General features: G+C 41.9%; 1 protein-coding gene across 4 annotated transcripts in view; it reads left to right on the top strand.

Annotated features, from left to right (window-relative positions):
• ADGRD1 (adhesion G protein-coupled receptor D1) overlaps positions 1 to 13908 on the top strand; it is a 139559-nt gene that overhangs the window by 20046 nt on the left and 105605 nt on the right. For all 4 annotated transcript variants that reach the window (XM_032127881.1, XM_032127882.1, XM_032127879.1 and 1 more), the window contains 5 exons: positions 382 to 441; positions 1765 to 1882; positions 2783 to 2893; positions 4611 to 4686; positions 8052 to 8193. In XM_032127881.1, the coding sequence (XP_031983772.1) occupies positions 382 to 441; positions 1765 to 1882; positions 2783 to 2893; positions 4611 to 4686; positions 8052 to 8193 (507 nt within the window). The remainder of the gene's footprint in view (positions 1 to 381; positions 442 to 1764; positions 1883 to 2782; positions 2894 to 4610; positions 4687 to 8051; positions 8194 to 13908) is intronic.

Consider the following 13908-nt stretch of genomic DNA (forward strand, 5'->3'; position numbering starts at 1 on the left):
ATTTTTAAGGTCCCTTTCCAACCCAAACCCTTATATGATTGTGCTGATGTCGTGTGAGTTTAGATAAAATGGGAGGGTAAGTTCACATTGGTCTCAGTCCCAGTGTTAGCTCAGCTGCAGTGTAATGACTGCACTTGGGAGTTACACAGTGGTGGGACTTCTATTAAAATAATTGTTACTTTGAAAAATCACCATGCAGAACATGGTGAGAATGCTGGCAGGTAGAGATGAATTTGGGACTGGAGTGGAAGTAGGCTTGTCATCTTAACATAAACCTATGTCATCTTAACATAAACAAAAAATCCCAACAAAGATCTGCCTTGGATCCTTGCCAGGAGATGTAGCTGATTAATGAATAATCAAGTTTTATTTGTCTTTTAGGCATTTTTAAAAGCTGTTGAAGACTTTATGTTACTGTCCAACTGGATTGATGGACCAGAGGTAAGACAAGTGGGCTTAGATTTGTGGTTTACGTTGGTTATGTGAATTCACTTTACATTGGTTACATGAATTCACACGGATGAGAACGGAACCAGGTGTCTCTATTATTGTGCTTGCTGGGACTCTTCGGCGCTATGACTTATTTTATCATCTCTCACTGATGAAATACCTGCAGGGTGAATCCAGAAATGTCCTGAGCTTTTTGCTTGAATCTTAAGAGAGCACAGATTTCAGAAGAGAGAGCTTTTAAACTGAGAGAAGGAGAAGCTAAAGCGTAGGGAGGTGTCACTGAAGCCTAAAATGCTTTTAAAACAAAATTATGTCTAATTGATTTAAGTTCTTAGCGTAAAGTCCTTGATCATCTCTGGTGTAAATGGATTTCAGATAAAATAGATTTCCTTTTCACTGAAACGTGCATTAACTCTGAGATTTTATGAATCAGTTTTCAGCCTGGAGGGTTAAAGTAGCTTTTATAGTGAGGAGCATTTGAATAAAGATGAAAGAAAGGCCAGGTAGTGCAGAAACATACTTACAGCTTTTACCGGCTGGGCTAGTAGTTCAATGCCTTAGAAAGCCTTGGGCAGCCTAGAGAGGTAGCACGGGCAATCTGGCATTTCAGTAGCTCTAAAAGCGGCAAAATGGTAGCGCAGATCTTTGCTTTGCAGAAGCAAAGAGGGAGAAATATAGCTCCCAGCTTGCCTAATTTCCTGCAATTAGAAGCTTTCAAAAAGAAACAGAAGCACACAGATGTTCACGGAAAGAGTTGCGGAGCCAAAGAGGGCGGCCCCCACCTTGGTCCTTTCTTTTATTCGGAGAAGGGGAAAGGGGAGGACTGGGGGCAGACCCAGGGTGACCGGCCAGTCAGACACTGCTAAAGAGTCTGAGTTACATTTGGTTTTGCCCGCTCTTGGAACGAAGGGGTTCAGAGCACGTGGCAGAGGCAAGTCCTGGCTTGTCTCGGGGAGGGGAAGCTCGGAACTGGCAGCAACAAAGTGGTGTCCTGGCTTGTGTTCCAGGAGAGACCTGGTACCAATCTTGATATATTGTCAAAAAGTCCTGCACAGTTCTTGGCCTCATTTCGCTGAACCCTGGGTTTGATCGACTGTCAGATGCTGATGGGAGCAGCAGTCATTTGGAGCCCTTCTATAAAACCCAGTGTTTGGTGGAGTTACGCTCTGGGTGGCATCGCTTTGTGTAGCGCTTTGTCCGCTGGGTGCGGAAAGGCCCCGCCTGACTTCGAGCAGGGATTTACTGTGGCACCTCACACTTGGCGTTGAGCAGAGCAGTTCCTTGGTTCAAACCCTGGTGTCTCTCCCTCCCCAGGCCCCTCTGGTGTTCAGCAGCTTGATCCACACCATCGACACGGTGATGGCTCACATGTCCCGCAACCTGGATGAAAACTCGCTGCCTCTGACTGTCGAGGGCTCCTCATCTGTGGCAGGTGGGGCTTGGCAGAGCTGTTCCCTCTGCACTGCCTGGGTGTCCTGAATGCTCTGTGCTTGCAGCTTCTCCTTTGCCAACACCGAGGAGGAAATCAAAACACACCATTTTCCTCTTTTGAATGCAAAGCTGAGTTTTGTTTGCAGGGAGATGACCGTGCAGTCAGGCTGGAGATAATCGGCTCTGACTGTGCTTGAGCTGCCCAGAGGTCATTTGGGGAGGAATTCAAAATAAGAATTATGTGTGAAGAATCGAGTAATGCTATGCTAATAAAGGGCCTGAGCTTATGTATAGCATGTGGAAGTTTGGGTGCTACAAAGCCTTAGTCTTTGCAAGGAGTTTGCAGGAACCTGAAAATAATAGGAATAGTTTTGACCTTTTCAGAGAATTTTATTTCACTGCTGCTTAGCATCCTAGCACCCTAATTTCATCTGCATCTTTGGATGCTACAGGCATCAAAGGTATTTCATCTGTTCTGGCTGCCTGCTGTGCCTTGTGGAGACCCCTTGTGAGGGCTGAATAACGTGAGCAGTCACCAGGACCATTCATCACTGCGAGTATTCTCTTGGACACCGGGATTCTCAAATGCAGGACTGCAATAATGCCTGCAAATGTCAGTGCAAGGGTGCTGTTAATCTGTTTTGCTTGCCCTGGCAAGCTCAGTGTCTGAGCCTGGGTGAAGTGATCCATGGCACATTAACTGTGCTCATGCCACCTCCTCTGCCATAAAGGACTGAGGTATAAGAGGCAATTCTGGACTTGGGGAATTTACCATATTTTCTGCAAACATCTAGGTTTTAAATCCAAGAGTTGCAATAGCTATTAGGGCAGTCTGGTTAAACAGTCATGTAGACTGAGAGGCTATTGATTTGATTATATTTTTGTTTGGGTTATCACACAGATTACGCTGTGGTCAAAATGCATCCTCAGACCCTGAACATTTCCCACTATCGATTTCCATCTCGAGGACAGAGTTATATTTCCATTCCCAGTGAAGCTTTTGCTGGAAAAGGTAAGGAAAAAATTAAAGAAAGAAGTGGACTCGTGTGCTCAGGGAATCCTAAAATGATTTTGCTTTAGAACAGGTTTTGGTTCACTTTATTTTTCCGAGTAACTGATTTGATCCCTGTGGGTTGTACAGAGTCTAAGGTAGCAGCAGTGGTCCTGTCATACTAACGAGCAATTAATGTGGTAGAGCTTGCAAATTAGGTGAATTAGTACTGAATAATAGAGCTGGGCAACAGAGACTGAAGCCATTTAATTTTGACACATTTTTACATCAGAGAAGCCATCGTTTTGTAATTTTTTTTTTTTTTTAATTATCTGAACTGGTTATTTTTAAGAAATTCTGTGATGTCAGATGAGGTATTACCTATCCCTTCATTCAAAATTGGTCTTCTGTATAAAATTAAACTATAAAATGACAGGTTTAAGCAATAGCAGCTACAGGAACAGAATGAAGATGTAGAATGCACTCATGGCAAAAAGGCAGAACTCAGAAATCCACAACTATGCTAAAATTTTTAAATCTCAAAAAGAAGTATGGCTAAAACCTGCAGCTTTAGTCAAGACTCTAAAATAACAATGTTTGAAGTTAATTATCTATGCTTTACTCAGAGACTGAAGGAACCCATTTACAAAAGCATCAACCTTCATCCTCAAATCTTTGAAAATCTGACTTACGTGCCCTAAATTCCAACCCACAGAATTTGCTCACCCAGAGGCCTTTCTGCAGTCAGCTCTGCTGAGGGATGGTCGGTCCCTCTTTCATAAAGTGCAAAGTTAGCTGAAAATAACCCGTAGTGAGAAATTCTCTGATATTTACTGAACTGTCTGCCTGATCTGTGGTGACAGCTTTGTTTCTTTGCACTGGCAGGGGCTCTGACTGGAGACTGCAAGTCCTCCCAGGTTTGAATAACTATAATTGCAAACCAACTTGTAATGCCAAAAATAGCATGTGAGAGGACTTTTTTCCTTTCCCACTTATATGGTTTCTCACCGTGCAGATTTTCTTTTTTTTCCTTCAGAACATTGTCATGCTTTGTATCCTGAATGATCCAGTGCATTAAATGTTTTACTCTTTTCCAGCTAAAGCTCACTTCTGAGCAATTTCAGCCTTCAGGCCACACTTCCACACTGTCCAGATGAGCTAACCTAAAAAATCTGTTATTTCACCTTAAACAGCTGACACTACAAATACTTGGAACCCAGCAAAAGGGATAGTAAAAGACATCTGTGTGACTCGCTCTTAGAAAATACATATCTGTGTCTTCACTCAGATGCTGGAGAGCCCAGAATTACTCGGAATGTGGGCAGCAAACAGAATGTTTGGGCTGATTGCCTGGCTGGAGTTTCACAAGCTGCCAGCTAGTGGAGGTGGTGGGGGGTGGCCTTTAGACCCTTGTAGCTCCCAGGGAGTCACTGCTGTGTCCTGCCACCCTTTCTGGTGCTGGCAAGGGGGGGGGGGTGTGTTATAATTGATGGCTTTACCAGCTGATTTTGGAGGTACAGGTGTGCAGACCAGGGATCCTTCTATTTTACTTTTGGTGTCTGTTCTGTACAATATGGTCACACTTTTTTCACTTGAAAGAACAATCAGAACTCTGCTAAAGCAAAGATGTGAAGGTCTGTGTAACTCAGGGCTCCTAAGTCGGAGCTTCAGGCTAGGAGAGAAGTTCTCTTGCTTAGAACCGTTGCTCTGAGGAATGACCCCTGTTCCCTCTCCACAGCCTGGATTACCATCGTCAGCCTGCTTTACCATAACATGCATTATTTCTTTCATAACATCGACCCTATGGACACCAAGTAAGTATCTCAGAGCTCTCAGGAGGTAACAGCTTGCTCATTACCTTAGTGACAGGACTGTTTAAAGGTATATCACTATCAGCTGTAAACAAATTACGAGCCATAATCCTGGTTCTGCAGTGTTGAGGGCGTGTAGTCATTAACCAGAGAGAGATTAAAGTTTACATTACGTGTTTTATTTCAGGTTGTGATAAAATAGATTCCCATAGCGACATGTTTGTCTTTCTTTGTCTTCTCCTTCCATTCATCAGATCTGGTACTAGAATGTCATAGTTTTAATCTGTCTCATAAAAGGAGATTGCATCTTTTCTCCTGGCACAGATAAAGACAAAGCTTGCACTTAAATGAAACAAGTAAGAAAACATAACATCCCTCTCTAGACAAAATCTGAATCCTAATCCTGGAAACCCATAAGATGATTTTATAACAGGAGACCAGACAATTCTTTAAAGACCTTTTGTTTTATGTACTACCTCAGTGAAATCATTAGCAGGTAAGATAAAGTAAATGCGGAGCTGTATAACCCTCTGCAGTACAGCTCCCCAGGGGATTTTTGCAAGGCCATTCATGCAAATCACTACACTTTCCTTTTAAGCAAGTATATGGCTGTGTTTTCATTGGATTTCCACTGGGGTGTGTGGATCAGTTTACACTTCCAGTCTTTGCCACTTGGGCTTTTTGCTGGGTTGATTCTGCCAGCGGGAAAGGTGCAGCATCTCAGCTCCCATTAGTGTCAGAGAGTGCCTCCCTCTCCTTGCCTACAGTTCCTTGGGAGGTCATGGAAACTCCTCTGTGAACTTCAGGCTGAAGAACCCCTTCTCGACTGATCCAGATTGGATCACAATGCAGATTGATCACGCTGAGATAATCACACAGCGATTACTAAATGACATTTCTAAATCAATAGCAAGCTGTGCTGTTGTTTGCCCTGCTCTCTCAAGGAAAGGACACTTAGCAGAGGACTGAGAGGGAGCTGTGGCAGCAGTGTGCAGTATTTCGTACTGACATGAAGAAATAGAGGCAGTAACTTATGAGAGCTTATGTTTTTCAAAGAGGAGGATCAATGCAATTTATTAAGGTAATAAGATATAATCTCAATTTTTCAATGGAGGAAAGAGAATTAAAATGATCCTGACTTAGGTCAAAGTTCAGCAAACACACTCAGATTAAAGATGCTGCGTGTCAAAGCACTGTGTTTAATGCATTGTCACAGATCCTGGGGCTCTGACACAGCAAATGAAACAGAAGTGTCATCTTTGAGTACCTTCCCTGAAATCTGTGGGACAGGAGAACCTGAAGATCCATTCCTGTTCCCCTGAGCTGTGTGTGTTTTTAGCACTCATTTTGGGAAGGAAGGGTCTGCCCTGTCACAATGTGAAAGAGAAACACAAGGACACGGGAGAAGAAATGTTTCCTAGATTTCTATAATTAATTCAAACTGCTTGAAATGTTTGCAGTATGTAATGCACTACAGAATCATGTCTATAAAACTGTAGATTCAGGTCTGTCCAAAACAGCATCTAGAAAAGTAGTAATACAGGGAATGCTGCCTTAGCGATTTATCCTCTGTGGAATCAAACCCCAGGTACTCAAAGATGTTTTAAAAATAGGTATGCACTTCTCTTCTGCTTGCTTTTCTTTTTTGTGCTCTACTATTTTAACTTTTTTGCTTACTTTTCAGAAGGATAACAACTTCTTCTCAGAGTAGCTTGTTTTAAAGAATTTCTTTTGTGTTCCTTCTAGCACTGGGCTGCTTAAACACCTGTAATTTGAAACCTGTCCTTTTGGGTTTTTTTGTGGTGGAAAACCAAAACCAAAACCCTTGGCGCTTTTGTGCTCTACATACAGATGACTTCTATTTTCAGACTACATAAATATCAGTTTCTAAGGGGAGCAACTTTAGATTCTTTACCCAAAAAAAATGAAACACAGAAATGTTTTGAGCCCAGTTCTGCTGCCGTTCACACACAGTAGGTGTAAAAGTGGACCTGACACGCAGGCCAAGGTGAAGAAAGGCTTGTGCATGCACAGAGACACGTTCTCTGCTTGTGATGAGGATTTTTCACACTTCAAAATTCACCAAGGTCTCTAAAGTTAAAACAAGCAGATAAAGGGTGTGGAAAAACGTCCATGCTCTTAATCTGTGTAAGAGAAATCTCAAAATGTCAGATGATGATTTTAACTTTGCGAGTTCCTTCTCCAAACTTAGATTTTTCATATCAGAGTAGCAAATTCTGCCTTCAGATGAACAAGTTCCTTTCACATGCCACTTACTGGGAGCAGAAGCAATCTCTGATACCGATGGGTGTTTTAAGGTCAGAACTAAGGGGTTGTGCTAAATGAGTTCTGTTCTATGTGACCCTGCCAAGGAGCCGAGTGCAGTTATTTGAATGTCTGACATGATTTTTTCTTTCCCTTTTTTTTTTTTTTTTTTTTTTTTTTTTTTTTTTTTTTTTTTTTTGGGAATAAAAATAAGAAACCACTGAAGCAGGTGGGGGATGTAAATAAGGTGGTTTTTCATTTGGTTTCAAACTGGAGCTTTCCAGTGCTGGGCTATGTTTGGAAACCCAAGCTGGTGGTTAATTCACCAAGGCTCAAATTTCTCATAGTAAAACCCATTCATCCTCATGCTCAAGAGGCAGAGGACAGCAGTCCTTTAATCCTGCACAGTTTATTACTGATAGCGTAAAAAATTTTACCCTGAAGTCACATGGGTCTCGGTTACTCTTAAATGTGTGAAAATGCCAACCTCATAAGTTTTACCTTAAAATATGGGTTCTTATGTACCACAGAATTACTCTCCCCTAGAATAAATGCATTTCCAGGACTAATCAGATATTTAGTCAAGTTCAGCTCTTTGTATTGAGACCTGTCTTTCCCTCCAACAAATCTAACTGCACATAATCTATTTTTCAAGGTAAAGCTATAAATTGCTTCTAAATACATTCCTGTGTATATGTTTATGTGGGTTTTGTCTGTGTGTCTTACACACTGATACATCTGTACCATCAGCCAGCCTGAAACCCCCTGCAAGTTTCCTCCTCACTTTACTCAGGGCATTTTAGATGCCTTTGTAGGATTCTCTCTAATTACCTCAAACACTTTCAGCAAGGCTTGTAAACCTTTGCAAAGAGGAACAGAGTGAAGGAGGACCTTTGATATCAAGTTTCCAGGTGTCCCTGTGCTTTATAGATATGGCTTCTAGTCCTGTGGGACCTTTTGTGGCCAGACCTCACTGCCCTAGACAAATTAATTGGCTTGAATGGAAAAAGGAGGTCCTGTGTCCCTTTGGTGTGGGTGTTGTGTATGAACTAAAAAAAACCAGTTGTTACTTTTCATCCTTAATATATTTACTTCTTTCCAAGGATTGCTGAAGCTGCTGCCTACAAAGGTTATATGATCTCAGCAAGCAGTTATCTTATCTCCGTCAAAGTGGAACCTCTACCCAAGCTGTCCTACAATCTGTCAGGATCTCCTCTCATCACCATCCAGCTCGCCCACAAATTGGTAAGCGAAATGAGAACCGCTGGTTTGGGCCGCGCAAAACTTCGGTGCCTGGGATGATTTCTTTGTATTTCTCTCATGATTTTTGTGGGCATTTTTAGTAGCACTTCAGATGCCATTTGTGGCTACAATATTATGTTTTCCCCACCATTATGACTTCTATATTCATCAGTGCAAGAGGCTGATAAGTGCTCATGTTGGAGAAGAAGGTGAAGTGACAGGTGCAGCTTGAGACCTTTTGTTTCTGTGTTCCATGGGTGTGTCTGTGCAGTCTGCAGCAGGCTGGGATGAAATGCTGGTTTCTCCCTGGAGTGGTCAAAAACAAGAATTCTCTTTTGGTTTTTGCTTTTGATCATAGTCCACACTGAGATAACTGAGGGGTTTTGATGCCTCCAATCCCTGTTCTGGTCTGAACTGCCCTTTCTAGAGAGCAGAGGACTCTGAATCTGAGAAATAAGAGCCAAAAAATACAACAATCTGGGGAAACTCAGAGAAAAGTTTGAATAAAACTGATGAATTTTGGTACCGTGTTTCAATTTCCCCAAATTAACATATGCTGTCAAGAAACTGGGAAAATAGCTGATTTTGTTTGCTCCTGGAGAAAGAGGAGTCTCTTTGTCTTGCCAGTGGAATGGAGAAGAGCTCAGACTCTGAGGTGCTGGGAGGAGGCACTGCAGCATCTCTGACCCACTTACAGCATTGAACGGGAACGGCAAGGAGAGATTTAAATTCTTAAACATTTCCTAGAATACATCTCTTAGATGTTCTTCTGAATATTTTATCATATTTTCCTTTTAAAGCTGTTTTCAAGCCAGTTTATTTTCTTTCTGCCGGGCTTTGATAAAGATGGAGTAAGCTACAGAAAACATGAAGAAATCCCTAAGGCCCAGGAGTGAAGTGCGTTTGTTTTGCTGACAGTTTTCAAACTCGGACTCCTAAATACCCCGAGAGGCCTCTTAGAGGTGGGCACTTGTGAAGAGTCGATTTAGTGTAGATCATTTACGAAATGCACTTTGCTTTATTTACCCAGGTTCCTCCTCATGCTGTAGTTATGATGATTTACTGGGAGGCTGTAAAAAACCTGTGGTTTTTTTCCTTTTCACTGTGAAGATGACTGGGATCACATCTGGGATACAGATAAAATCTAACATTTATCAGGCATCTTTCTTATGTTTAGCCAGCAAAAATCCCTGAGAATGTGATATGAACATGTCTAATTGTATCCTGTGTAGCAGATACAGGTGGATTGGGAGCTTCAGGCTCCACCTAGACCAGCCTGTGCTTTGTGTTTCGTGTTAGAAGAGCGGCTGGTTTCTCTGACAGAGCTCTTCTGGCTAATTACCAATGCAATCACAGGCAGCCAGCTCTTATCTACCGTGGTATTCCTGCAGCTGCTTCCACTGTGTGGAATGTTCAGGTCATACTAATCAGGCTGACACCTGCTCAGGTGGGACTCGGGTTTGGTTTGTGATGCAGGTTTTGTTGTGTGTATGTGTTTAGGTTTATTTTTCGAAGTTTATTTTTTAAAATTTTTGCAGGAAATGGGCAAACATCCCATTCTGAGAACAGCATTGAAAAAGTAGCTCAGTGCTGTTCGAAATCAGTCCACAAATACATGTAAATATGTTTGTTTTTAACGTTCTGAGTTTTAACGTGGGGAAGTGTTTCTAAATGTGCAGAGAGCATGATCTTGAATTCTGTCCAGCAAACTGTGCTGGGATAATAAACGTGGTGGATTTTGCTCTCAGGCACAGAGCCCTGAAAGGAGATGGGCAAAGCACAGCTGTGGCACCCCTTGACTGACAGAGAACTCTTCCCCTGCTCATTTAGTGTCTCCAGCAATCATCTCCTGCTGGCTCTTACGTCTTCTTATCTGGGACAAACTTGTTTGTTTGGCTCAAGTTTAAGGGGTGCAATGAAGTTCTTCACCAGAATGATTAGAAAATTCATTATCTCATTGTTTATTTTCCCTCTGGACAATTTGTATGTTTGAATTAGAAGCTGCTCCCACCTTGGACTAAATAACCATTTCTTCAGTATTTTTCAAATCAAAACTATATTTTCTGTGCTGGTTTCAGAACCTGATTTCAGTGTTATCTGATAATGAAACACTTTGCTTATCTCCTAGCTTGACTTATAAAATTCCTTTTGAAATTCCAAATCAGATGTGGAAAATCCAAATGCTAAAAACCTTCAAACAGCAAAACATTCTGAAATCAGCAAATTTGTTCAATCAGAAAATCTGTTTTGGCATCATAAAATATTTTATTAAACTTGTTGTTTGCCATATTTAATTTATATTGTTTTCCCAGTGAAAAAGTATAATTTGTCATTGGAATAACTGTTTGAAAGCAGAACTAGGGATAAAAGTTTGTAAAGAGAATTAATAAAGCTGTAGTTTGAGGTCTGGGCAATGGGAATACATCTAGTTACCTGTTCTGCCTTTCTTGCATGTTTTTTATTTTTTATACTTGCTATTAGTGTGAATTTGCTGAAGAAAGGTATTAATCAGTGAGCAACAGAACCAACCCAAAAGTCTTTGTGTATCTTACATCCAGATTCCAAACCCTGTGAGTAATCTTTAGGAGCAAAGTTGTGCTGTGGATAGAAATGCACGGAACATTTGCCAGTGGGGAAGATGGGTGGTAAGGGCTTGCGTGGGATGTGTGCAGCTCTGCCGGAGGGGGATGCACTCAGAATTTGATGGGAAGACTGCTTGCCTCTGACATCTGCAGCTTTGAGAATATAATTTCTCATTTGGCTTTTAATTGATGGTTTAGTATTAAGGAAGGGATGAATAGATTATTCCAGCTGTGGGTGAGCATGGCAGCGCTGGGCCAAACCTGTTCTCTCTCACCCTGCTGTGCCTCCAATGAATTCCATGGAATAATTTCAAACAATATAAATTCATACAACTGTGAATTTACTTAAGGAAATGACTTAAGCAAATTTACAGAAGTAAATTCAAGTGAATTTACTTCAGCAGGTTGGGAAATGTGTCCGTGTCCCTGGAAGCTTTCAGAGGACAGCAGCACAGATCCTTTCTGTCATGGCACATATTATTTCCCTCTGAAGTGGTTTTGTTTGGTTGAGAAAGGCTCCTCATGAAATAAAAGCAGAATTTAATATGTAGAAGAAATTCTGACTGCAAGATCACTGTGTTAAAGTATGTGCTTGAAAGAGTAACAGCCAAGTTATTTATCTACGTTTATGATTGAATAATATGTTTAAACTTAGAGCATAAAATCTGGCTTAGAAACCTGCTTCATCCATTAAAATACTGCAGTAATGGGAGAAGCATTTGAAGTGGATACCATCCCATTCTTATTGCTGTTTGTTTGTTCCACATAATGTTCTCAGTTAAACAGAGGAAAGTGTAACAAGAAAAATATAAAAAATACCAAGTCCAAACAAAGAGTTTTTCTTTATTAAAGTTTGAGTCTGACTTCTTAATTCCTCTTCTTCTAATGCAAGTAGGAAAAATGCCAATCACTGAGCAACAGAAAACAAAAGGAAGTTGAAATAAACCATGTCTATTTTAGGAAATAGTTACAAAGAGAATGTCTGTGAACTGAATATCTCCTCTTGAAACAAAACTTCACAGAGCATTTATCATTCCACACCTTGGTGAGTTAAATCTCCTCTTAGGCAGGGGTTTCTCTGAAGTTGTCTGCATTTCTCACATAGCTCTGAGGAGCTGCTGAGGTGAGTAAATTTCTCTTACGTTTTGAAACACGAGGTATTCCAAACTGGGACTTATGTCTAATCAATGAGGGAAGAATGCAGGGAATACCTGTAAATGATGTGTCAGTGCTTCCTTTTGTAGAGAGCACCGTGGGGCAGAGGTGGTGCCCAGCCTGGGGAACCTGGAGGCTAAACTGGGGCCGTGGAGCTGAAAAGTCACCCCAGAGTTAATAAACAAACTGTTAATTCAGGGTGCAAGGACCAGGGAGACCAGACTGGACTCTCCTCTGTCAGAGAGGAGTAGGACAAAGGCATCAGCAATGACAGCACTGATGTCCAGGCTCACGCTGGATTGATTCCCACAGGACCAGCACTGCTGGCTGACCTTCCTTCTACCCACAAAGCAGGCACAACATTTTCTGGTCAAGCTTCCACAAGTGGAAAATGGCTTTCTGACTAAAAATGAAATTTCTCGTCATTCAGGATGAATAAGTCATCCCAATTTTTTTCACAGGATTAAAATATTACTCATTTAAATTCTCCTTACAAAGAGGGGACTCACTGTGGATAGGATAGAGATGTGTTTTATTACTTGCAGTGTTTTAATCACCGCTATTCTGACAACACTTTCTTTTATCTGAGACAAAAGTTAATACACAGTTGCAATAGCCAGTTGTTATTCAGGAGGATTTCAGGGACAGACAGACTTTTCTTTTGACAGATTTAAAAAGTGGTGATGCTCTGCCCTTCACCAACTTGGATGAACCACTGTCTCCAGCAAAACAGGTAACAGAGATCCACCAACACCTTCAGGGTGTGTGGGAGGATGTGAAGACTGATGGTTTGTAGCTGGAAACAGCTTAGTCCTGACCTGTCCAGATGTTTTGTAGTGAGTACATTTTGTAAAATGATTATCTGAAAAAAAATCTGTTTCTAGCAAGATGTTTTTCATAGCAGGAGCAACTAGAGAAGAACTAACATTTCACTTCTGTGATCCAAGAAATTACAGCACAGGGTAGAAATTTAGAAGAGATGAATGTCAAGGCTGAAATGCATCACAATGTGCTCTGGAAAAACTCAGAAGAGGCATTGTGTCAAACTGCTCCAGTATTTTGTCAAACCCATATGGCTGAATAGTGTAGACTGTGTAGCATCAACCTTGATTTTTGATTATTCTGAAGTTACATCTTGGGGATAAAGTAGCTATACGCTCTTGTGTTTCAGGCAGCTGTCTTTCAGCTCCTAGAAGCAGCAGCGGGGTATAAATCCAGGCATTTTTGGAACAGAGAGGGCACAGAACTGCCACAAAGAATAAAAGGTGATGAGACAAGAGGGCAGCAGCCACACCCTGGGCGGTGCAGCAGAGCTCAGTGCTCCGTGGATCCCTCACTCTCGGCTGGCACTACAGAGAAAATTGCCTTACATCTAGAAGAAAACTTTTTGTACACCAGTTGCAACCACTTCGAGTTTTCTCCAGGGCTTTATTTTCTGTTTCCTCTTTGCAGAAGGGGACCATGTGCCGCTGCAGTTTTGGAGAGTTATAAGCTCCTGGCTGTTGCACCCTCTGTGAGAGTCCTTACACGAAGATTAGATGCAAATTGGGAATTCTTAATGCAGCTGGTTTTCCCTCAGATATAGTTTGGGGCAGTGCCAATTTAAAGAGTTGTTTGATTCTGGGCAAAAAGGCATGTTTAACTAAGATACTACCAAGTCAGGATTAATTCAGCATTGTTCCATCTCAGTCCTTTGCTCCACGCGGTTCATTTTAGCAAACACGGTGCTTGGGGCGTTTTCTGCCTGACCCTGAGGTGTTAATCCTTCCTACCATGCTCTTGCAGTGAATCATTAAACAGCTGCTTCTCTGCTCGTTTTTGAGGAGCTGACTCTGCTCCCCATCAGAGCCCCTCTGTGCCCCTTCCTCCGCGCTCCGGCAGCGAGGCTTTATCAGCTTCTGCTCTCGATCCCATCTCAGGTTCTGTTCCGTGACTTTCCCGAGTCTCCGGGGCCAGGAGCGCTGTGGGAGCAGCCCCGTTC

The sequence above is a fragment of the Corvus moneduloides genome, chromosome 18, assembly GCF_009650955.1.
Source record: "Corvus moneduloides isolate bCorMon1 chromosome 18, bCorMon1.pri, whole genome shotgun sequence".
NCBI classification, from domain to species: domain Eukaryota; kingdom Metazoa; phylum Chordata; class Aves; order Passeriformes; family Corvidae; genus Corvus; species Corvus moneduloides.